The sequence below is a fragment of the Ochotona princeps genome, chromosome 17, assembly GCF_030435755.1.
Source record: "Ochotona princeps isolate mOchPri1 chromosome 17, mOchPri1.hap1, whole genome shotgun sequence".
In the NCBI taxonomy this organism is placed as follows: domain Eukaryota; kingdom Metazoa; phylum Chordata; class Mammalia; order Lagomorpha; family Ochotonidae; genus Ochotona; species Ochotona princeps.
Genome location: NC_080848.1, coordinates 3,739,150 through 3,765,366, shown reverse-complemented (window position 1 = coordinate 3,765,366; position 26,217 = coordinate 3,739,150). Strand labels below are relative to the sequence as shown.

Here is a 26,217-nt window from a genome sequence, read left to right as displayed (position 1 = left end):
CTGAATTAAATCTGATTGCTCACTCTGGCCTGGCCCCCTCCAACTGTTGCAGGTATTTGAGAAAGAAACCAGCACATGAAGATCTCTACCTTTCAGACAAAAACAAATAATTTAAAACATTTTAAATATTTACTTATTTTGAAATCGTTACGGGAAGAGGAGGAAAGACAGAAACCTTCCCCACAGAACCACAACAGCCAGTGCTGGGGCCAGGCTGAAGTCTGGATGCAGGAGTCCCAGTGCTTGACCCATCCTTTGCTGCTATCCAAGGTGCTTTAGCAGGAAACAACTGAAGTAGAGCAGACAGAAATCAAACCAGCACTCATATGGGATTCTGGAATTGCCAGGTCAGTAGCATTGCAACGATGACACCCAAAATGTAAAATATTTACAGGATTTGCAGTTTCAGTGTGAAGAGTTACACTGCCGTTTGCAACCTAACATCCCTATGAGCGCCATACCAGTCCCAGCTGCCTCACTTCTGATCCAGCTCCTTAAGGCACCTAAGGCCGCAGCAAAAGACGGTCCAGTCATTGGGCCCCTGCTACCTACGTGTGAGACCGGGAAAAAAAACTCCTGGCCTGACTCAGACCTGACCATTGTAGCCATTTGGGAAGTAAACTGTGTGTGTGTGTGTGTATTCTCTCCACATATAGCTTTCTAATAAATAAATAAATCTTAAAAAAGTCAATGGGGCTCAGCATGGTGACATAGTGATGAAGTCCTTGCCTTGAACATTCCAGGATCCCATATGGGTGCCGGTTCTAATCCTAGCAGCCCCACTTCCATTCTGGCTCCCTGCTTGTGGCCTGAGAGGGCAACAGAGGATGGCTCAAGGCCTTGGAACCCCGCACACATGTCAGTGACCAAGGGGAAGCTCCTGTTCCTTGCTCCTGGCTTCAGACAGGCACAGCTAAGGCTGTTACAGCCACTTGGGGAGTGATTTAATGCATGAAAAGATTTTCCGTTTCTCCTCCTCTGTATATCTGACTTTCCAATAAAAATAATAAAAAAAATAAAAATAAACAAGTCTTTAAAAAAAAAAGTCAATGGAATCTCTGATGCAAAAGTATCTATCATTAGGAGAATAATCAGAGCACACGGACTCCTCTCCTTTAAGGATCACATCACCCTCGGGACCCGGAAGTGTGGTCTAGCGGCTAAAGTCCTCGCCTTGAAAGCCCCGGGATCCCATATGGGCACCGGTTCTAATCCCGGCAGCTCCACTTCCCATCCAGCTCTCTGCTTGTGGCCTGGGAAAGCAGTCGAGGATGGCCCAAAGCTTTGGGACCCTGCACCTGCGTGGCAGACCCAGAAAGAAGTTCCTGGTTCCCGGCTTCGGATCGGCGCAGCACCAGCCGTTGTGCTCACTTGGGGAGTGAATCATTGGACGGAAGATCTTCCTCTCTGTCTCTCCTCCTTTCTGTATATCTGACTTTGTAATACAAATAAATAAAACTAAAAAAAAAAAGATCACATCACCCAAAAGAACACAGTGTGCATGCGGAAACATGGTTCTCAGAAATAATGAACGCTTAAGTCAGGTCCCCCCAGCAGCGTAGATTCACTTTTTAAATATCATATAATCAGCACATCAACATACGGCATTGATGGCCACATTCAAGCTGCAAAGTTCATTACCGGTATCTGCACATTCCAAGAGACGCTTTACTCTGACAAGCTGTTAGCATCTGCTTGTCTAAAACTTAGGGCTTGAAAGAAGTGACCCATCAGCTCCAGAAGGAGCCTTACGGGGCCTGTCAGACTGCCTGCATTCCTACACACGAGAACACTGCCTTGTATCTGTGAGACTCCAAGCCACGTTTTTCTGGATTTCAGTATCTCGCTTGGTTTGGACATATTCCAGATTGGTTACAGCTATGTTTGGCACCACAAAGCGTGCCAGCTAGTCCTAGTTGTGCTAATAAGAGGCCTGAAAGCATCCCTAAAAATGCAGGAACACAAATAAGAGTTCATACAGCTGTTCCTTCAACCAAGTGTTCTGGCAAAGCTTGAAAAACAAGCAGCAATTTTCCCATTCAATCCATCTCACTTTTAGCAGCAAAGTAAACTCAAGAAAGAACATCTGATAAGAAGACTCCTCCCCAGCACCTAGACCACCGGAAAGCTCCTCCACAGTGCCTTCTCTAAGCTCTGAGGTGTGCAAACCACACAAATGAAGTCAAATCAACAGGGCTGTTCCAAACTACTCACAGGACTGAGTAGTTTCTTTATCCTTCAGGTGTACAAGAAATGAGGACAAATTCAGGCAAAAAAGCCAATGTGTTTAGAATCACCTATCATTTCTTTCTTGGGGGAAAAAAGTGTACTAAATATTTATTTTTCAATTGAAAGGCAAAAAGCCAGAGGGAAACAAAGGCAGAGACAACTTCCATCTGCTGCTTTATTCCCCAACACCCACCCGTGACAGGGCGAGCCAGAGCAGGTCCGGGTCCCACCCGCCACCATCAATGTGTAGTGGATGAGCTTGGGGAAGGGGCGACCTTGGGTCCTGGAGGTTAAAACTTCCAGCAGCCAATATTGGCTGCTGGTGGGTGCCAGGCCAGGTCCATCTTCATGCCCGGAGCACTGATCCCAGTCACTGCGTACATGCAGTGAGCTGTCCCCGGGCCTGCACCAGCGCGAGCCAGAGAGCCAGGTGAGAGGGAGGGACCCTGCGGCCTCCCAGCACAATTGTTAGCAGGAAGCTGGGATAAGCAGAACTGGGACTTGAATCCAGGCATACGGTGACATCTTTCATCTATATTTGAATTCTCTGCTGATATAAAATCCTGCTATGATTTGGATATAATATCCCAGAACATCATTACAATGATCTAGTAATGGCTTTTTTTATTGTATTTTTTTAAAGATTTTTAAAATTTTTATTGCAAAGTCAGATATACAGAAATGAAGAGAAAGGAGGGGAAAATCTTTCATCTGCCGATTCACTCCCCATGTGGCCACAATGGCCAGAGCTGAGCCAATCTGAAGCCAGGAGCTTCTTCTGGGTCCCCACACAGGTGCAGGGTGCCAAGGCTGTTGGACTGTCCTCTACTGTTTTCCCACACCACAAGCAGAAAGCTGGATGGGAAGTGAGGCTGCCAGGATTAGAACTGGCGCCCATATGGGATCCCAGCGCATACAAGGTGAAGACCTTAGTCGCAAAGCCACTACGCCAGACCCAGGTACTGGCTTTAAAAACACTGGAACTCAGGTCTGGCGTGGTGGTCTAGTGGCTAAAGTCCTCGTTCTGCATGCGCAGGGTCCCATATGGGCCCCACTTCCCATCCAGCTCCCTGCTTGTGGCCTGGGAAAGCAGTTGAGGACAGCCCAATGCATTGGGACCCTGCACCCGCGTGGGAGACCTGGAAGAGGTTCCTGGTTCCCGGCTTCGGATCGGCGCGCACCGGCCCGTTGTGGCTCACTTGGGGAGTGAATCATCGGACGGAAGATCTTCCTCTCTGTCTCTCCTCTTCTCTGTATATCTGACTTTGTAATAAAAATAAATCTTAAAAAAAAAAAGGATTTTGATTTTGAGTTCAGTGTTGTTGTTTTAATTTGTTAATTTTTTTTAATTGGAAAGTCAGATATACAGAGGAGGAAAGACAAAGAAGATCTTTGGTCCAATAGTTCACTCCGAAGTGGCTGCAACTGCTGGAGATTAGCCAGTCCGAAGCCAGGAGCCCAGAGCCTCTTCCAGGTCTCCCATGTGGGTGCAGAGTCCCAAGGCTTTGGGCTGTCCTTGACTACTTTCCCAGGCCACAGGCAGGGAGCTGGATGGGAAGTGGAGCTGCCGGGATTAGAACCGGCGACCATATGGGATCCCGGGGCTTTCAAGGCGAGGACTTTAGCCACTAGGCCACGCCGCCGGGCGCTCAAAATCACAATCTATCACTTTGCATTTCAAATGAACAAATCTTTTTTTTTTTAAAGAATTCAAAAATAGTTAAGAAATCTATTCAATGTGGTAAGAAAATTCCAAGTGTTCCTATTTCTAGCCCTTGCCTCTGTAAAGGGAATCAGTCCTGGCAACCAACGAGCCAAGCCTGGATGCAGACAGAAGATGACGGGGTGACACAGATACAGTCTACAAGCCCATTGAGTAGGATGCACAGCTGTGGGCTCCTACAGCTTCCCTCCAACACATTATACTACCCTGTTGCTAGGCATGTGTGCAAGACACTCAGATAGAGAATGTGCTCGAACCTGGGGAAACAATACAGTGCAGCAAGAGGCCCACACCAACACCTGGAGGGCAGACAGGCGCATGCGGGAAGCCTTCCCACTAGCCCAGCTGGATGCAGTGAGGGCGGGCAGGACGTGGTGAAGGGAATCCCAGGCTTCACCGTGCTCACACTGTGAAGTATGCTCCATCAGTCTGGTGTTTTCCGCTCCTGGAGAAACTGCACAAGAGGGGAAATGCCGAAACATTCACTTATGGGAAACCAAGGACCAACTACAAACGAACCAAGTTTTATTAACATATAGCCACTCCAGATAACCTTTCCCATTATTCCCGACATAACTGAAAAACATGTTGATCAACAACAGTGTAAAACTTCTCTTGTGAAGATATCAAATTGTGCAAAATTTGGTACAAGTCAACACAAAGAATCAAAATGGCTTCAATGAGGGTTGAGATTTGGCCTGAGATGATTTGAGTAAGAATTTTGAAAACACAATAATTATGGTTTTGCTGAATTCAAAGAAATGCTGTCTCTGCTCTCTGGAAGTGCTTCAGATGCTGCAGTCTGCACATTTAGCTCACAACCACATTACACATCCAGTGACACAAGGCACCCAAATTAGAAGCGGCAGCCCAGCACCTCGCCCCCACCCCTGACTGATTCTGCAACAGTTTCTCTGGATCGTTCCATTCATTTTCCTGGTAAACAAGCAATATTAGGAACAACAGCTGAGGAGCTGCCTCTCCACAGGCTAAAGGGGAAGGGAGGCTGTGCTGTGAAGAAATGGGCTTTGGGATGACAACACTTACAGGGTAGCAGGTAGGACAGACAGCAAGGGGCTGCTGGGAACACACACCTCAACTGTACCGGTGCTGAACAGCAGCACGCTACCCTCCCACTCTCACCCTGACCCTGCCTGTGGAACTCAGCTCCCAACCACCAAGGAAGTACCAGAGGCAGCTGTGGAAGGTTAAGACATGAAACCCAAACATACTTCTTCAGTTAGTGACATTCCGCAACAAGGCCACGCAGGAAAATCTTTCACAAAGATGCCAATATCCTACATCTGCACTGTCACCAGTCACTTGAGGGACAGAACTTGAAGTACAGCCAACACACGTGAGGATTTAAAATTTTTAACTTATATAAATGGCCTATGCACTATTAACGCCTACAGAATGAACACCAGTTTAGAGTCCTACGTAAATCATGCAGTGTGCATGGAGGCTAAAATACCTGGTGATCCAAACTTAACACAAGAAATACATTACTCAAGAAATAACTACAAGAATTTTTTTTCCCCTATTTGAATGAGTTACAGAGAGAGGAGAAGAGACGGAACTCTGTAATGCCCAGGAAAAAGCTTGGAGCTACTTTCAGGTCTCCCATGTGGGTGCATGGTCCAAGCACTTGGGCCGTCTTCAACTGCTTTCCCAGGAACATTAGCAAGAAGCTGGATCAGAGGTGGAGCAGCTGGGACTCAAACCATACGGGAAGCTGGTGTCAGGCAGACTTGGGTACCCCAAGAAGGAACACCTTACACAGGTGCATAAGCTTTTAGCTATATATACAGACGTAAGGGCTTTCCGGAAAAACAAGCAAGCAAGCTGTCACTAATAGGGTCTCTTCAAGAGCTACAAGAACAAATGCTGAAATTAAAGTATATATAGATAGGGCCCGGCGGCATGGCCTAGCGGCTAAAGTCCTCGCCTTGAAAGCCCCGGGATCCCATATGGGCGCTGGTTCTAATCCCGGCAGCTCCACTTCCCATCCAGCTTCCTGCTTGTGGCCTGGGAAAGCAGTCAAGGACGGCCCAATACATTGGGACCCTGCACCCGCGTGGGAGACCCGGAGCAGGTTCCAGGTTCCCGGCTTCGGATCGGCGCGCACCGGCCCGTTGTGGCTCACTTGGGGAGTGAATCATCGGACGGAAGATCCTCCTTTCTGTCTGTCTCTCCTCCTCTCTGTATATCTGACTTTGTAATAAAATAAATAAATCTTTTAAAAAAAAGTATATACAGATATATTTTAAATCTATGCTCAGCTGTCATAGCCCTACAACTTCAGAAAAGACTGAGGAACTCCAAAGAAACTATATATTCATCTTGGTTCATTAACTCCAACAAATGCATTATGCTGATACAGATGTTAATAATAAAGAAAACTTAGTATAAGGAAAGGAAGTTGATGGTGCTGGTTCTGCAGTTTTTAATAATCTAAAAACATTAGAAAATAAAAAATTTTTAGAAATCTCAGCTCAGGGAAAGGGGAACAGGAATCCCTGTCTGGGAGGGAGCACTAGCTAGAAGACCTGACCAAGTCAGTGCCTGGGCTCCAGCCCAGCTTCGTACTAAAGCAAACCCTGGGAGTTAATCATGTACTTAGGTCCCTACCACCCATATGGGGTTGAGTGATGTGCTGCTGGCATCATCTGGCCTAGCCTAAGAACCTGTCGAAATGGAGTGGGCATTGTGGCACATCAGGTTAAGCCACTAACTGGGATACCCAACATCCCATTCTGAGATGACTAGTCCTGGTTATTCTGCAATTTTTCTTTTTTAGTTGGAAAGGCAGGCTGACAGAGTAGAGACAGGAAGACCTTTCATCTGCTGATTCAATCCCCAAGTGGACGCAACAGCCAGAGCTGAGCCGATTTGAAGCCAGGAGCCAGGAACTTTCTCCTGGTCTCCCAAGCAGGTGCAGGGAGACCAGGCCACAAGCAGGGACCTGGATGGGAAGTGGGGCCACCGGGATTAGAAACAGCGCCCATAAGGATCCCAACACGTGCAAGGTAAGAACCTCAACCATGAGGATACCGCACCAAGCCCTGCTCTGCATTTTCAAGCCGGCTTCCTGCTAATACACCCAGGAAGTCAAAAACAACCCAAGTTTCAGAGCTGGCAGGGGGAATTAAGGGGCTGGTCCCCTCGCCGAACAGCTACTCCCACTGGAGAGTGTGGGCTGGGATGGGGACAGACTAGACTAAGCAGGGCTACAACACCTGTGTACCGCATGTGGACTAGATCAGGGAAAAGCCAGGCTGGGAGGATTATTTCTGCTGGTGCAAGCATAAATTACAGTGGGTGAGGGTTGTTTGGGCTTAGCCACAGCATCAGCTGGCAGAAACTGGCACTGGGGACTAATTCTGTCAAGTCAAACCACAGAACCACCCGAAGAGTGCATAAACCGGGATTGAGGGAGACCTGGGAGGGAAATAGTGGGTTCCTCCCTCTTTGGTTACTACTCCCGCGGGAGGGCATGAAAACTAGGACAGAGGCTGGGGTGGCTAGACAGAGAGGCACTCAACAACATCCATGAGGGCTGGATAGTTGAGCTGGTTAGATGGAACTAAGCTTTAATACCCATTGACAAGTACAAGAGCCCAATGGGATGTGGGACAGACTGGATTAGTCTGCTATACATACTGGCAAACCAGGGTAGGGGGCGCGCCTAGTGGGGGTTATTGTGGGTCGCTCCAACTAGGCTGCAGCTCCCACTAGTTGATGTGAGGTCCGAGTATGTGCTGGGCAGAACCAGGTTGGGCAGAACTGCAACACCCATTGGTTCCAGTGCAAGTCAGGTCTGAAAACAGAACCAACCCAGCAACTGCAACCACCAGCTGATTGGGGCAGATTTTCCATCCACTAATCAATTTCTCAAGTAGACACGAGTTGGAACTGAGACAATCTGAAGCCAGGAGCAAGAAACTTCCTTCAAGTCTCCCACGTTTTTGCAGGGTCCCAAGGCTTTGGGTCATCCTCCGCTGCTTTCCCAAGCAACAGGCAGGGAACTGGACAGGAAGTGGGGCAGCTGGGACACGGACTGGCACCCATTTGGGATGCTGCTGCTTGGTGGAAAAGGTTAGCCTGTTGAGCCACCCTGCCTGTCCCTGAAAGTTAGGTTTTTAGTTTTTTTTTTCTCTCAAAAATCCGTTTTATTTAATTATTTTTTTTACTGGAAAGGCAAATTTACACAGGAGAGGCAGAGACAAAGATCTTCTGTCCACTGATTCACTCCCCACGTGGCCGCAATGGCCAGAGTGGAGCCAATCCAAAGCCAGGTTTCCCACATGGTTGCAAGGTTCCAAGGATTTGGGCTGTTCTCTACTGCTTTCCCAGGACACAAACAGGAAGCTGGAAGGGAAGTGGAGCAGCCAGGACATGAACTGGCGCCCATGTGGGATTCAAATGTGTGCAAAGTGATGATTTAGCCACTAGGCTACCGTGGCTGGCCTGAAAGACGTTTCAAGGTCAATCTATTCATAAAGAGTCGACCATATTTTTGTTTGATCGTATATTCTATATGCCACATGGACATCAATCCTAGACAGTGTGGATTGTGCTTGCACCAAGTCTTCATGTGAAACAAGTTTCCTCCAGGAAGTGAGGCACACTGGATTTTTCTCTCTCCTTAAATGGTGACTTCTAAGTTGATATCTGAAAACTACTGCAGTCCTTTTGGTTTTTATTGGTTATAAAACATAAGCTCATAAAAAACATGCATCATACAAATCCACACTGCAGAAGGAGCACTCCATTATTCCACATCCAGAAACACACCTGTGAGTACCTGCAAGCAAGGACATCTCTCTACCTTCTTTTCTTCCCTAAAGTTCTTAGCAGAACCCCCAGCGTTTAAGGCTAAGTCTATGTATCCTTCACTAAACAAGAGTTGGTTTGGGTCTGGTACAGTAGAAGTGCTCACCTTTCATGTCTGGGATCCCATATGGGCAACAGTTCTAATCCCAGCTGCTCCACTTTCATTCCAGCTCCCTGCTTGTGGCCTGGGAAAGCAGTCGAGGACGGCCCAAAGCCTTGGGACCCTGCACCTGCGTAGGAGACCCGAAGAGCTCCTGGCTCCAGATTGGCTCAGCTCTGGCCATTGCAGCCACTTGGGGAGTAAACCAGTGGATGGAAGATCTTCCTCCCTTCCTCAGTATGTCTGCATTTCCAACAAAGATAAATTTTCGTTTTCTTAAGATTTATTTTTATTGGAAAGTCAGATAAATCGAGAGAGAGGAGAGACAGAAAGTGCAGGGTTCCAAGGCTTTGGGCCATTCTTGACTTTTTCCCAAGCCATAAGCAAAGAGCTGGAATGGAAGTGGAGCAGCCGGGATTAGAACTGGTACCTATATGGGATCCCGGCATGTGCAAAGTTAGGACTTTAGCCACTAGGCCACCGTGCCAGGTCCAAAAATAAATAAATCTTTAAAAAAAAAAAAGGCAGCAAGCCAGTTTGTCTTGTCTTTTTGTCTTTTCCCAGGCACAAATTGAGATATCTCCTTTTAAGAGAGATTCACTTAAAGCAGTAAAACTATGGGCCAGGCACTGGGGTGCACTGGGTTAACGCTGTCACTTGGGATGCTTGATCCAGTCTGCACTACTCCACACTTGCAGCCCAACCCTCTGCTCATGTGCCTGAAAAGCAGCAGGTGTCCACTACCCACAGGAGTCCCAAATGGAGTACCCAGCACCTCATGTTAGACTGGTCCAGCAATGGGAAAGTAAAATAGAAAATTAACATCAGTCTCTCTCTCTCTCTCTCTTGGCCTTTCAAAGAATGTTTTTTAAGAAGTAAAATTCAGTTAAAACTATTGTAAATCTATGAGCACATGTCAAATTTCTCTGTTATCAGAATTAAATAAATTTTATATAACACAGCTATAAAAAAAATTAACCACCTGAAAGAACGGATGAAGTAAAACGTGCATCACAAAAACCACGCTAAGCACCTTGGACACCGAGCATGTTGAATCATTTCACACACCTGACTCCCACAGTCCTAAGACACCATGACCCTTTGGGCCCGGCGGCATGGCCTAGCGGCTAAAGTCCTCGCCTTGAAAGCCCCGGGATCCCATATGGGCGCCGGTTCTAATCCCAGCAGCTCCACTTCCCATCCAGCTCCCTGCTTGTGGCCTGGGAAAGCAGTTGAGGACAGCCCAATGCATTGGGACCCTGCACCCGCGTGGGAGACCCGGAGGAGGTTCCTGGTTCCTGGCTTCGGATCGGCGCGCACCGGCCCGTTGTGGCTCACTTGGGGAGTGAATCATTGGATGGAAGATCTTCCTCTCTGTCTCTCCTCCTCTGTGTATATCTGGCTGTAATAAAAATGAATAAATCTTTAAAAAAAAAAAAAAAGACACCATGACCCAACTCTGAAATAATATTCTATTGCTAAGCAAGACCAGAAAATGAGGCAGACATCGGTTGTGTTATTCATATGCATTCTGGCTAGGGATTATGGGCCATTCTCATTTATCTTTACCTCAAGTTCTTCAACTCTTGGGCAAGGAAACAAACTTACCAAAAGCCTCCCTTGAGATTATAAACTAACTTAATATAAACAAGCAAAATACCCTGCAAGAAGGAAACAGTGAAGTCAGTTATAGAACAGTAACTTGATGTACTATACAACCACTAAATATAATTAGTAAAACTAATAAAGAAAATAGTAATATGCTACAGTATAAATTCACAAGTAGGACATTATAAAAGCATATACACGTGGGGAGAATCCAAGTACCTATGAAACTGTGTCACATAATACAATGTAATTAACGAATTAAAAATAATAATAAAAAAAAAAGCATATACACAATGAGGTCCCGGCGGCGTGGCCTAACAGCTAAAGTCCTCGCCTTGAACGCGCCTGGATCCAATATGGGCAACAGTTCAAATCAGGCAGCTCCACTTCCCATCCAGCTCCCTGCCTGTGGCCTGAGAAAGCAGTCGAGGACAGCCCAAAGCTTTGGGACCCTGCACCCTTGGGAGACCTGGAGGAAGTTCCTGGCCCCTGGTTTTGGATCGGCACAGCACCAGCCATTGCAGTCACTTGGGGAGTGAATCAGCAGATGGAAGATCTTCTCTGTCTCTCTTCCTTTCTGTATATCTGACTTTGCAATCAAAATAAATACATCTTAAAAAAAAAAAAAGTGGGTCCAAGATGAGGGCTCTAGGCTCCCCTGCAATGTGAAGAAGCAAAAGGACTGAAGAATGATGCAGGGAATCCAAGACCCCAAAGAGCTGCTTGGGGGACACACCTCTCCCTCAACACTGAATCCAGCTAGCATGCTCCCCAAGGCTCCTTCCTGGGCACTCCGGTAAGACAGCACACTAACTACTATGAGGAGATGTTCCCAAGGCTATTTTTCCTAATATACTAATGTTTTTCCAGTTTTTTATTTGTTTTTCTAGTTGTTGTTTTTTTTTACTGTTAGTCCACAGCATAATCACAAATCTCCAAACAAAATCTACCAAATACAGGTCTCAACAGGACACAAGACACTGCACCCCTCCGTCCCTCCCTCCCTCTCAGTAACTCTGCCTCTCAAGCAGATAAAATGAATCTTAGAGCGAACACCAGGGAGATGCGCATGTCTCCTTTTCCTTCCCAGCACATTCCTGAGAGGCTGCAGATGAAACAACCGTTCTTCCGGACGGTCCTCCATCAATACTATGCATTAGGCTGAGCTCTGGGACAGGCCTGGCACAGCAGATTACATAGTCCTGTAAGCAGCAATCCCCTCAAGTGAGGGTTGGATTGGCAGTCTCTTATCAAGTTGTGCACCTGAATAACGTTCATGAAACAGCAGCTACAAGTTACTGAGGACTTCGGGCTCTTACTGCTTCCAAAGCACACACTACAGGAGCTCTTCTAACCCTTACTACCACCTTAGGGAGGGAGAGCAGTGTTGCCATTTCCACACTGTAGGCTGGAGACCTACAGCAAAGAAGCATCACAGCCGCTGCCCAGGACGGCAGCTGACAACAGCAGCTCTAGCCTGGAGACCACGCCGGCCATATTACCATGACAACCTCCCACAGTTCACTCTAAGGCACTATCTGCCAGAAACATCAAAGTTTTCCTCAAACTCATTTCTGAGTTACTTTTGAAAACATCTCAACGTTTTATGACACAGAGTGAACATTAGCCTAAAACACAATCAGATTAAGCTTCAGTCATTAAGGAAACAAAATAATGCCATGCAGAACACTTTAACTTCCTGGAGTATCCTGCAAAATGCTACCTAGCTGAACATAGCTATGACTTTAACTAAACTGATACATACATGTGCTCTTTGTAATAGAAAAAGAGCAAAAAAAGAACACTAATCGCTGAAGAACAGTCCTGTGGGGGACCACTCAGGAGGAAGTCTATGCCTATGTGCAAGGCCAAGAACAAGGGACAGCAACTTTCCCCTAGTGGGAGATCCCTGAAAGGGAGTGAGGAAGCCCATAACATCAGAACTCAAACCAGCCTACATTTATGAACCTGGCAAATTATGTAATCTAAACCTTATCAGTAAAATGGAGACAGTACCACCTAGCTTTCCTCCACTGCTGTCAGAATTCAGAAAGAATGCAAGCAAACACCTAGCTTACTGCAAGAGCAGATGAAACACTACGCTTGTTACACTGTTATTTATTAAAAGGGGATCCATTTAAGCCTTTCTCCACACAACTGCAGACATTCTGTGTTGATCTCATGACTATTTTATTTGTCCCCTAGTTTCCCCTCCAACTAAGGAAATCCACTTATTGCAGACAGGGTGTGGTAGGGCTCCTCCTGGAGCACTGGGCACTGGGACACAGTGGGTTAAGTCACAGCCTGCAAAGCCGGCAGCTCATCCTGGAATGCTGCTTCAGTCCCATTTGTTTCACATCTACTTCCAGTCCAGCTCCCTGCTAACACGCCAGGGAAAGCAGCAAGATGGTCGGAGTACTTGGGTTCCTGCCACTCATGCCCTCCTGGCTTCAGCCTTATCCAGTCCTGGTTGCTGCCACCACAGGAGTGTCAATCAGTGGAAGGAAGCACTCTCCCTCTCCTCCTTAGTGTTTTCCAAACAAAAATCTTAAACAAAATGCACTGCTGGAACCAGTCCATTCAGCTGACAAAACAAATACAGTAACATATGCTTTCAGAAAACACAAATAAAACTGTCTTTAATTCTTTTTTAAAAAACATCTTATGCATTTGAGAGAAAGAGAAATCTTCCATTTGCTGGTCCATTCCCCAAACGGCCTCAGTGGCCAGGGCTGGGCCGCACCGAAGCCAGGAGACAGAAGCCAAGAGCATCTCTGGGTCTCCCCTGAGGATGCCTGGGCCCAAAGACAGGGGCCACCCTCTGCTGTTTTCCCAGGAACAGGTGCCCAAATGGGATGTTGGCATCGCAGGCCGAGGTTTTAACCTGCTATTCAACACCAGCCCTACTTTCTTTATTCCTAAAGAGTAAATACAATATTTTAGTTTAATATAGAAGATTGGTAAGAATTCTTAACAGGCCACAAAAATGCTTCTATGAAGTATACTGATACAAGGACTTCAATGAACAAAACCAAAACATCCTCTTGGTTTTCAACAACCAAACTGAGAATCACGACTATTACTCAGAACTTAACAGCCGTTAGAGCAAAAACCGTAGCCAAGGAAATTCAAGCTCAGCTCTGGAGCTCCACGATGGGTTTTCTCAGTCACACAGGACACAGGCAGAAACTGCATCCACTTTGCCTTCTGGCATCTCTCCAACTACTCTCCTCTGCCATTTCTAATCTAGGCTCGGGACACCAGGTTTTCCAGCAGGGAAGGACCAGATCAAAGTCTTACTGGTTTTTCTTATCTACCTCCAATTCCACCCTATTTCCCACTGTTACATCACAAACACAACCCTCCTCCTGAAACATCCTCCTTCATCCAGCACCAGCATGTTCCTGTCATGAGCTTCTGTTCAAGCCCCAGCTCTTGTACACACCTTTTCAGATGTCAGCTCTGAAACAGTGCCTTCCTTTTCTGAACGTTATGGAATGTGTGCAACTCTAACACTCTATCAAACGCTGTCTTTAGTGCAAATGAACAGTTGTGTATCTCATCTTGAACCAGCTTCCCCATAAATGAAAGTCTAAGTTAAAATGTCTTCTCCCAAAGATGGGCACTGTGCCGCCGCAGGCTAAGCTGCTTCTGAGGACTCCTGCACTCCGACCCAGAGTTCCTGGTTTGGGTTCCAGCTCAGCTGTCCCAGGCAGACAGCAGATGAGGGTTCCTGTACTTGGACCTGACATCCACACAGGCATGTGTAGCATTCTGGGCTCTTGGCTCTGGCCTGGCCCAGCCCAGGCTGTTGAAGACATCATAGTAACCAATGGATGCAAGACTTCTGAGTCTGCCTTTCAAGTAAATTAAAAAAAAAAAAAATTAAAAGGAAGTCTTTTCCTGCTCTGAAAATTACATAATGTGACATCCTGCTTTATATCATTTCACACAGTCATCTCACTTCTCCTATTTGACTTTAGAGCTCTTGAAGCGAGAAGTCTATCTTCTCCTTCTTAAAGCAGCCATCCCAGGGACTGTTTCGGGTGACACTGTAGCTGACGCTGGCACAGCCCAACATCATGACACAGGAAGATGCTTCAAAGATGTACGTATGAATCCAAGACCTATTTCTTTTTTTTTTTTCCCCAAGATCTATTTCAAGGAGTTAGGGAAACTGGCATACAGAGTGTCCACAGTATGGAAGAAACCTGTAACACTCAAGCAGGACTGGTCTCTCCTTGAGCTGCTGAAACTAAGAAGTCAGCTCTATAGCAGGAGCGAGAACGAGCAGCCAGCGCCTCTGAACTGCGGGACAGCACTCTGCACATGCACACTGGTGCCAGGTCCTGCCCATCTGCACACAACCACCCCAGGTGGTTTTCTGTGCTCCAGGGCAGACTGCTCAGCCCGAGTCAGCACAGCACCTCAGGGAGTATCTCAAGCCTGCCCTACAGCAGGAGGGAAGTTCAGTTCATTTCAGCCTTACAAGGCCTGAGGCCTGCAACACAAGAGCAATTTCTTCCATTTTTAAACCCCAGCACCTTCCCCTGCCCTACTTCAAGAAAAATGTAAGCTTACGTCAGAGGGAAAGAAACAAGCGCAGACACAGCGCAGAAGCCTTCAGTTCTATCTTGTTCTTACATTTCCAGTAAAACATCTTATCTTCTCCTTTTCTCAGAGCAGTATTAGGTCAGTGTGTGCACAGAATACCGCAGAAGCAAGGAAGCTACCTGTTGGACAGGAGTCCACAGTGACTAAACGTTAACCAGGAACTCAAGATAGCGGACGATGTAATCTTCAGGGCTGTGAGCTGGAGACACAGGGTCCAGCCCTTCTAGCTCATTATCTTGAAATGGGATGTATTCAATGCCTGTGTACCCACCTCTTTCCGTACCTCAGTCAAGTGAGCTAGTGCTATTCTGACCAAAATGTTTCGGCTCACAAGGAACAGCCTAATGAGTGACCAAATCAAATCAAAGCCACTCAGATGAAGCCAGTTTACTTCTAGAAAAATCAAATAAGGAAAGCTCCTCCATTCTGCTGTTTTTATTAGCAGCTCTTAAGACAAAGCAGGTGCCGCCTCTTCGCTCAGCTGTTACAGTTAGAAGACAAAGGCCAACTACTGTACTGGCACTTTTTTTTCTTTTTGGAGTAAAGCCACATGATTACTAACAAACAGCTAATGGCCACCGTTCAAAAGCAGTAATGGCACCATGACTTCATACCCCAGTCATCTCCCAGACTGGAAAGAATCAAGTTCATGTATTTTTCTCTCTTCCCTCAAAGAAAATCTGAATGCAAACCTGAGCCCTCTGATCCACGTTCTCTTCCAGACACTAATTTCTGAGGGAATGTTCAGCAGCAGCATCTTCCCTGATTATGGGGTGTGAGAAGGGTTTTTAACTTGCTTAAAAGCTAATTACTTCGGAGACACACATCAGGAAAGCTCTTTTCTAAAAATTCTTAAAAAGAGACCTCAGGCCTTGCTTAGCGTTGTTGTTTTAGTGCTAAAGTTCCACGGGACAGACTTAAGAAAAAACATGAACTACCAATTTTGCAGGTTCAAGTTTCTAGGATAAGTTTAATGGAGAAATTTAAATGTGTATTTACAAAACCAGACTTGCCTCACATTTGTATATAACACAAATGTCAATACTTAAGTAGCCAGACTTCATATCACAAATGGGTTAGCTACTGAAAACAGCGGAGCCCTCCAGTGACCTCAAACTATCCTCTCCATACAACAAAGTAATTTAGTTGTCTAATTTTGCTGACTTCTAGCTCGCTACAAAAAGACAAGATATCCCTATCTTTCTAAACCTACAGAAGTTTTCTCCTTCTGACAATTTAGAAGTGACCTGAGACTTCCCTCAGAAAACTGAGTGACACAAAAACCGTTCAACTGAAGCACGCGACGCTGTCTTCCCTCCCCTTCGAGGGCTCGGCAGCACGGCCTTTCCAACATCAACCAGGCGGGTAAGTTCAGACAAGAAGCCCATGCCTTGGGTAAGGAAGTCAAAACAGTGACTACCAACAGTCCACATTAAAAACAGACTGCACGCCGCTCTCTAGAGGACTGTACTTCTACATTTTCATTTTCCTCTCGACAAGATTCTAACAATTTTACTCAGGGCTGCTACACAACTGGTTGGTGAGGTGAATTCCAACAATCAGATGAACGCTCCGGAGAAAAAATGTCAAACAGAATACGCTTTGATAACATAACATCCACCCTGTAAAAATAAATGACATATCCAAAAAGGGCAAATGCTCCAGTCAACTGGGTAATTAACATGTGCCAGGTGGAGAGTGAATTCTGGTGCAAATAGCAAGGCTGAAAATAAGCTGTGAACTGTTAACGCAGCTTTTAAACTGTCACAGGCTGCTTTTGTGCAACTGGTTTTCAGTACAGGACAAGTATTTCTCAAGTTTCTTTAAAGAAAATTAAAACCTAACTTAAACAATGTAAAGTGAGCCTTATTAATCAGATCTTTATTAGTGGGTTTTTTGTTTTATTTTGTTTTGTTTGGTTGGTTGGTTTTTTGCACACAGAATAAAAATACATGGAAGTTCTCTAATGAGTTCTGGTATATATTTCTAACAACATTGCTAAACCGGGAAAATTAATTTCTAACCAATCAGGATCATATTACAGAATGCAAAATCCTTTGGCATTAGTGTAAAATGGCACTACCGGAATACTGTTACATAAATACTCCACGCTTTAGGCCTTTAGGAAAATCTTTTTAATTTTTAATAAAATGCTACCAGGCAGGTTATAATCTATTCATAGACTTCCTTTCTACTATCACATTACTTTGACTTTACTTGAAATAGTACTACTATCAACAAACAGGCATTCACACAAAGGCAGTTAAAGACCACACACCACACCAACTCCTAAGTCCAATTTAACATTCCACTCAGCACCTATCACAAGCTCTCCAGATAGAACACGATGGTAGACGGGCAAAGTGTGCGGTGAAGGAAGAACTGGCAGGCTCCTTTGTGTTGCCAGGGCGAAGGCAGCAGCGGGGAGAGGCCAGCACGGCAGCGTGCTCGGCAGCAGCACTTACCTTGAGGATGTCCCCCCTTTTGAAGCTCAGCTCGTCATCTGCAGTGGCTTTGAAGTCATATTTGGCGATGGCTTCCATTCTGAGTGCTGCTCAGTGCTCGGCAGCCTGAAGCAGGGGGGAGGGAGGCTTCCCTGCTGAAGCAGCCCAGCCCTGGGCTCAGCCTCGCCTCTCTTCTGGGATTCACTTCCAACGCCGGGATGCACAAAGCCACCCTGAAGCACAAGAGGGACGATTAGGAGAAGTGGCCTGGATGGAAGGCAGCCCCGCCCTGCCGATCCGCCAGCGGTCCCAGCCCCCACGCCCCCTGGCTCAACCCTTATCCCACCCCTCCTCCTCTCAAGCAATAGCCCCGCTCACCGGCTTCCCCTTTTCAGACTCAGCCCCCAGGCGACTGACAGGCCTGCCGGCCAATGGCAGCAGCTGATGAAGCTACTCCAGAACACACTTCCTCTTCCTTCCCGCTGGGTGTGCGTGGTGAGGAGAACCCGGCTGAGTCCCATTTGGTCTCTGCTTTCTCTCACCGCTCCACACTCCCCTCCCCAAAGCCATCCACTGAAAGGAAGGTCCCACTCCGAGGGCGGGCACCCACCTTTTCAGGGTTAAACAGGCCCATCTCCCTCCCCTCTCCCCACTGTCCTTGCTGATTTCTTGAGAATGCTGGCTCCCCTGCTCCACAGACCAAAGCAAGCAATGAACACTTTGGTCCCAAGCTGCTTCCCTTAAAACTAAACCTTGTTCTGCTCTCAGCAAAGTGGAGACAGTGAACCCAGGAATTGCTTTTTCCTTCAATTTAGCGTTAACGAGCCCCAGCCGCTTTCCCCCTGCCACATCCAAACTAATCAGCAAGCTCAGTAACCAGAGAAAAACACACTCTGAGCTTGGACTGGCCGGGGTCTGATCTGTCTGAAGTTCCCTTTTCCCCCTGAAAGATTCCCAAGACATTGGGCGTCCCACAGGACCTTGAAACATGAAGGTTCAACAGTAGAGAAACAGCCTCCACGTTACTCCCGGCCAACCTAAACAGCAAAACTCCAGTGTAATCTACATCCAGAATCTGAGCTGCCAAGTGTCTTCCTCTGGAGAAAGAAGGCATGGGGCTGGTGCTACAAGGTCAAACAGCAGTCTCACAAGCAATCCAAGCACAGCTGCTTTTCCCAGAGCAAAGAGGGCTAAATGGAAACAAATTCTAGTTGGAGGTAAAAGATTCTGCCAGAACGCACCCCCAGGTCCTGTATCAAGAGATGAACAGGGCCCGGCACCATGGCCTAGCGGCCTTGAACGACCCGGGATCCCATATGGGCGCCAGTTCTAATCCCAGCAGCTCCACTTCCCATCCAGCTCCCTGCTTGTGGCCTGGGAAAGCAGTTGAGGGCAGCCCAAAGCCTTGGGACCCTGCACCCGCATGGGAGACCCGGAGGAGGTTCCTGGTTCCCGGCTCCGGATCGGCGCGCACCGGCCCGTTGTGGCTCACTTGGGGAGTGAATCATCGGATGGAAGATCTTCCTCTCTGTCTCTCCTCCTTTCTGTATATCTGACTTTGCAATAAAAATAAATAAATCTTAAAAAAAAAAACTAATAAAAAAAAAGAGATGAACAGGGCAGCAGAGTGCCCTGCACAAAATATGGGTCACAGTCTGGCGCTTGCATCACTGAAAGGGAATAAAGCCCCATTCTTGTTTGCTCAGTCACTGTTTTCAGACTTCATAAACAAAATCAGAAAGCCGGTCGCTCACCAAACGGGGACAGATTATTTATAGTGACACCTTTCTGGGGTAATTACCATCTAGGAGCTCACGGCAGTGATGATTACTCTCTGGTTCTAAAGTTAACAATTAGGACATCAATCGAGATAGCTGCAAATGGACTAAGCAGTAAACCGGCTGGGAGTAAAGCTACACCAAAATGAGCATCCCCAAGGCACAGAGAAATCACCTGGTGGGAAGTCCTTCAGTCAGATTCCAGAAGCCAAACACTTGGTTGCAGGTAACCAGAATGCCAAGCGTGTGTTCTTTCAGGCCAAACCTAACAGATCACGTGGTGCTGGCTGGAACACAGGGAAGTAAAGAAAAGTGCTCCAGGAAATATTTAACTGCAAAGATTAGTCTAAACATTTTTTTTTGTATCCTTAAATCCCTTCACTTGTACTCTGCAGTTATTCTTTGTCCAAATGAACCCATGTACAAAATTTTAAGAGTTTAATAAAGCTTTATTTTTATTACAAAGTCAGATACACAGAGAGAGGAGGAGAGACAGAGGAAGATCTTCCGTCTGATGATTCACTCCCCAAGTGAGCCACAATGGGCCGGTGCGCCGATCCGATGCCGGGAACCTGGAACCTCTTCCGGGTCTCCCACGCGGGTGCAGGGTCCCAAAACTTTGGGCCGTCCTCGACTGCTTTCCCAGGCCACAGGCAGGGAGCTGGATGGGAAGTGGAGCTGCTGGGATTAGAACCGGCGCCCATATAGGATCCCAGGGCGCTCAAGGCGAGGACTTTAGCCGCTAGGCCACGCCGCCGGGCCCCAATAAAGCTTTAAAAAGCAGTTCCCTACCATATATCCACAATTTTGTGTTTAGCTTTCTATTTATCCACAATCTTTCTAAGTCATACACTTGTGCTGCTCCCTGGCTTACTGCAGTCACCGCCCATTATCTGAGGGCAGGACTGACTTGTCTCAGTCCAGTTCCCCTTGCCCTTTCCCGGTAATATCACATAGCACCGTTCAATCAGCAGTATCACATCATAAAATACTGTTCACTGACAATGTACTACAATCAAGCTTCCTTTTCTGCATAATCCTTCAATTTTTCCTGCCATTAGTAACTGCTGCTTTAAAAAAAAAAACTTGGTGGTTTACCACCTACCTGTTTTTATTTTCTAACACATGCTCCAAAAACTCTGCTATACGCTCTCTGTATTTTCCACAGCCCATTTAAAATCAAACCCAGGTTTGCTCAGACCAGGCATTCATGACAGGAAGTTGAAGAAGTCTAAAGTAGTAGTTCTAAAAAGAAATTAGGTGTTTTTCTTTTTTCCCAAAACACAACTCTGACAGCATCCCTAAGCACTGTCACCATCCAGGTGTGTAGCTGTCACTCAGAGTTCAGTGCTCAAGTAACTCAACAGCAGGTGACAAAACCAAGATGTTCTCCACGCCAGCTTCCTGCTGCTACTCAACCCACTGGGCTCAGTTGCTCAGGGAAAGCATAAATGGACGAATCCTCAAGAAACTGTTCCAGTACCTACTGGTGGGAAATTAATACTTCCATGGCTGAGCTGGCCAAGTAACAATTAGTACCTCACAAAACCTGAGGAGGTCTGTAACTTAGTATATCCACCGAGAAAAGTAAAAGAAATTCACAACAGTGTATTTCAATAAGGACAGAGAAAAGAACAAATGGTGTAGCACTCAGCTGTCTCTAACAAGAAACAACGAGCAGGCAGTGATTTCAACAGGGAAGATGGTGGCTCAGGGCTTCACAGGGTGGAGGTGCACTCAACACTGTCACCCGTTCACAATGTCTCTCAACTGTCACCAGCCAGCCAGAGCAGGGAATTCTAAGAACGGTAAGCAAGGCTTTAACTGCCCATTTCCAGCTGTCAGTACCCCAAAGGTCCTTGTGAGACTAGTTTTTTCCTTCCCTTTAAATCTCATCCCAAAATTCACACAAAATAAGAGGTGATATGCATAGCCCAGCATGGTAGCCTAGTGGCTAAAGTCCTCGCCTAGCACGCGCCAGGATCATATATGGGTGCTGGTTCTAATCCAGGCGGCCCCACTTCCCAGGCAGCTCCCTGCTTGTGGCCTGGGGCGGGGGTAGTCAAAGACAGCACAAAGCCTTGGAATTCTGCACCCACGTGGATGACCCAGAAGAAACCCCAGGCTCCTGGTTCCTGGCTCCTGGTTTCAGATGGGCTCAGCTCTAGTCACTGTGGCCACTTGGGGAGTGAATCAGTGGACAAAAATCTTCCTCTTGGGCCCGGTGGCGGCCCTAGTGGCTAAAGTCCATGCCTCGAACGACCCGGGATCCCATATGGACGCCGGTTCTAATCCCGGCAGCTCCACTTCCCATCCAGCTCCCTGCTTGTGGCCTGGGAAAAGCAGTTGAGGACGGCCCAATGCATTGGGACCCTGCACCCGCGTGGGAGACCCGGAAGAGGTTCCAGGTTCCTGGCTCCGGATCGGCGCGCACCGGCCCGTTGTGGCTCACTTGGGGAGTGAATCATCGGACGGAAGATCTTCCTCTCTGTCTCTCCTCCTCTCTCTGTATATCTGACTTTGTAATAAAAATAAATCTTAAAAAAAAAAAATCTTCCTCCTTGTATATCTGCCTTGCCTATGAAAAATAATAAATCTTAGGGTCCAGTGCAGTAGCCTAGTAGATAAAGTCCTCACCTTGAACACAGGGATCACACATGGATACTGGTTCTAATTCCGGCAGCCCTGCTTCCTATCCAACTCCCTGCTTGTGGTCTGGGAAAGCAGTCGAGGACAGCCCAAAGCTTTTGGGATCCTGCACCCGCGTGGGAGACCCAGAAGTCTCCTGGCTTCGGATCGGCACAACTCCAGCTGTTGCAGCCACTTGGGGAGTGATCAATGGACAGAATATCTTCCTCTTCGGCTCTCCTCTCTGTATATCTGACTTTCTAATAATAAACAGATCTAAATAAAAAATATTACAAGAAAAAAAGAGGTGACATGTACTGGGACAGTACAGCAGTACAGTTGAGTGTTAAGGTGCTGTGTGGGTTCTATTATCGGCCCTGACAATTAAAGCTGTAATTCTGGGCAAGCTTCTTAAGCTAACCCGTTTTCTCACTTATATGATGGGAATAACATATACCAGGTAAGACTCACTGCATTACACAGGAAAACATACTCAAACGGCTTTGGACAGAGGCTGACTCTGGAAGTCACCCAGAAGGTGAAAATGTCACTCTACTGAAAACATCAAAAATAAAGCAAACTAAACAACAAACATGCAAAGTTTCCACTACCCAATCTCTGCGGTACTTCAGGCAGAGTCCAGCCCAGCTGACAGTTCCTGAGCCCTACACTCTGAGTAGTTACACTTGGCCAGGCAAAGTGCCTTGGCATTAAAAACAACAAAATCCCGAGTCCACACTTGAACTGGGAATGAACCAGGTCAATCTTTCTGGAGAGCAAGCTGACAGTCACTATTGACAATTTTAAAATACACACCCACAGTCAAGCAACTCTACTTTGTGAAACAGAACACAGTGTCTCCTACCTACACCTGTCAGGCTTACAGTCTATGGGATCTCCTTCTATGTAAGCATTAGGATATGTTGAAAAGTCATCCACTTGTGCAAAGCCCAATGGTCTATCAGTGTGTGCTGAATGAGACCCAAATGGTAACAACAGTGTCTCAAGGCCTGGGGCTCAGAGCTGATGACCTTTTGCCCTGCACACTTTACAAACAAGTATTAACTACCTTTGCAAGTTCACAGGTGCATGGAGCTAGCCCTGCACTCAGCTGTCCCTTTACTGCCCAGCAACCCTGCGGAAATAACTTGTGCTCTCCAGTCCCCAGTATTCCACATCTGGAAAATGGAGATAAAACAGCATTCACCTTATAAAGTCCCTCTGATGACCAAACCAGATCATGCCTGTGAACAGCTGGCAGTCTCCGGCACAGAGATGCTGTTCACACCAGCATCACAGAACAGGTTAAGCTCTGCAAGCGAGGTCAGCACCCAGCAGCTCCCCTGCTGACCCTGCAGCCTGCTAAGGCACCCCGATGGAGTTCTGTGCTACTGGCTTGGGCCTGGCCTGTCCCCAGCCAGTGCAGCCGTCTGACTGAGCAAGCGGATGGAACATATTTCTCTCTGTCACTCTGCCTGGCAAATCTTAAGAGAGCAAGCTGCTGTTAACCAGCATTCCCAGTCCATTGCCCTGACGGTAGACCGAGAATTCCCACTTATCACACACAGACTCAGACGACCTCTGTGGGAGGCAAATCAACAGTCCTGTTAAATATAAAATTACAAGTTAAATCACTTGACGTAACAGTTCCAAGCAAAGCTCACGCATTCATACATATCAGAGCTAATCATACCTACAGCCAGGACTAGGCTGTGCTAAATATTTACTCTGCACGCACAGAAAAGTGCCACAAACTCCAGTAAGTTCAAGTCCCTTGGCAGCGTCACTATTTTAGACTCCTGCTTTCCGCAACAACTATTTGAGTGCCTGGACCATCTGCACCAGGATCACCCCCAGTTGGAGGCTAATCCATTAGGGGGTGATACATTCCAAGTTTTAAAAGTCCTCTGGCAATTCTTAGCATTCTAAATTTAAAAACCATTGCAACCAGATCTTAAAATATGCATGTCAGACAGTGCACTAAAATGAAGGTCACATACATTCACTTGGCACCACCGGGGAAAAGCCAACTTCTTCGACAAACCTGAAATACAGACTCCGGACGCCCTGGGCCATAGTGGGCAGAGCGTCCCGTGAGTTCAGCAGATGACCGGCAGCCCCTCTCAGGACAGCGCAGTAGCTGCTCCACCTCCGCATTTCTCCAAATTCAGCGACTCCCCCGTTTTGTGGAGCCATCAGAAATGCTGCTGCCCGCCGTAACTTGGCAGGGAAGTGAACTCACACACGCATGTAAACACTTCTGCTTACCATCCTCTGCCTCCCGAAAAAGCTGATTATGAGATTCCTAATTCTTCAGAAGAAATCTGATTTTTAAAAATTAGCACTATTAAAAGGGGCAGCCTTCACTCATCAATGGCCGAAATCTCTACCCCCTTCATTTATCCCGGCTATCTTTAAATTCCACTTTAATACTGATGTGGAGTTCACTCTCATTTGCTCCCACCCACCAATCCCCAATAAACATCACCTACATGGCAGGTGAGCCCCGAATCAACCCGACCTTCTGGACTAACGTAAAAGACACCTGGGAGAAAAGGCCGGAGCAGCCACGGCGATCTCTAAGTGCCATCAACAACTAAAGCAAAGGAAATAGAGATCACACGAGCAAAGCACACTGTGGCAAGGTGGCAAGCAGCAGTATGGATTACTTAAGGCCTTCCCACTCCCGGGGTCGGTCCGAGAGCAGGGAACTCAGCTTTGTAGCAGCCTGAATGTTTCCAAGTAATGAGAAAGGAAGGAAAAAGGGCCAACTTTCCGGCCAAGAGAATATTTTATTTAACAGTACCAAAAGGCAGAAACCTCAAGAAAAAAAAAATTATGCGAAAGAGGGGACAGCAAGGAGGAAGGGGAAGTAGATTAGAACAGGGGTGGGGTGCGGGGCAAATGACTGGCATGACCGAGTACGCATTCTGCGTCCCTGCTGGAACGGAGAGCAGGAGGAGGAGGAAAGCGGAGAAGGTGTGCGTGGGGGCGGTGTATGACACGAGCCCCGCGCTCGCTTCTCTCGCGGCTTTGACTCCGGTCTGGAAAGGACCAGACCTCGAGGTGGCACAGCGTCCTGCAACCGAAGCCGGCTTGGAACAACTTCCCCTACCAGCACCCAAGGACAGCGAGAGCGCGGCCAGTGGGCTCTCGCCGGACTCCTGCTGCGAGCATCCCCACCGGCCGGCCCCTTCCTCGCTCGGGACAAACGTCTTCCGAAGAGCGAGCCGAGCCGAGCGCCGCAATGAAAGCAAACTGCGGGGGAGCGAACCTTCTCATTCCCGCACAACATTCGGTGGGCGAAGAAGCCTCGCAACCCCCTTCTTCGAAGCGAGCGCCGAACCCCCCGCCTGCCCCGGCCGGCTCCCCTCCGGCGCGAACCCTCCCGACGCAGGCAGCGGATTCCAACGAGAAGCTCCTAGGCTGATGCCGGGGTGTCCTCGGACCCCAGAGCCCGGGCGGGCGAGCCGGGGTCCTGCTGCTCCGGGCCTCCCTCGGTCCTCCGCGGGCTGGGCCCGGTTCCCGCACCCGCCCCACCCGCCCCGAGGAGCGGCAGGAAGAGAAGCACCGGGCCGCGCCGCCCGTACTCACCGTGGCGCAGCTGCCCGGCCCGCGCCCGGCCCGCCCCTCCGCCGCGCCCCGAGCGGCCGCCGACCTCGCTGCTGCTGCCGGAGCGCAGCGTCCACTCCCGCCGCCGCCGCCGCCGCCGCCGCCGCCGCCGCCCGGGCCCCGAAGCAGCACAGCCGCCTCGCTTCCGCTCTCCGCGCGGCTCCCGCGAGAACTGCCCCAGGCCGCCCCGCCCCCGCGAGATTTGCACGGCGGAAAAGCCTCAGAGCGCAAGCGCGCCGGGTCGCCGCGGGAGCCTCTCCGGTGAAGACCGCGCAGACGCCAGCGCGCGTGCGCAAGACGGCCCCGCAGCAGGTGGCCCCAGCCTGGCTCCGCCCCCAGGGCGGCCGTAACCCTCTCGGTGCTGGAGCCGGGGAATGACAGCTCGGCTGTGAAAAAGTAACGCTTGACAGGTTGTAATCACTTTCCCCTCCGCCAAACCCAGGCAGCGGCGGAGAACTGGAGAGTTCTTTCCAGCGTGAAGCCCTCCTGATTTCAAAACTCAGGTCTTTGAAATGTTTGAGAATCCGGTAATGGCTCCCTTTAACCATTGAACCATGTGCTGCTTCAAAAAGTATGAGGAAAACGTGTAGTGTGAAAAACTATACCCACATTGAAAATGTTTACATCAAAATAAACTTGTTTCTT

At 47.9% G+C, this 26,217-nt stretch overlaps 1 protein-coding gene across 1 annotated transcript in view; it reads right to left on the bottom strand.

Moving 5' to 3' along the window:
- Positions 1 to 25,677, bottom strand: part of GRB2 (growth factor receptor bound protein 2) — a 65,992-nt gene extending 40,315 nt beyond the window's left edge. Inside the window, exons 1-2 of the mRNA XM_058675282.1 lie at positions 25,555 to 25,677; positions 17,576 to 17,787 (exon numbers count right to left, since the gene is read on the bottom strand). Of these exons, the coding sequence (XP_058531265.1) occupies positions 17,576 to 17,653 (78 nt within the window). The 5' untranslated portion in view covers positions 17,654 to 17,787; positions 25,555 to 25,677. The remainder of the gene's footprint in view (positions 1 to 17,575; positions 17,788 to 25,554) is intronic.
- Between the last annotated feature and the right edge of the window lie 540 nt (positions 25,678 to 26,217).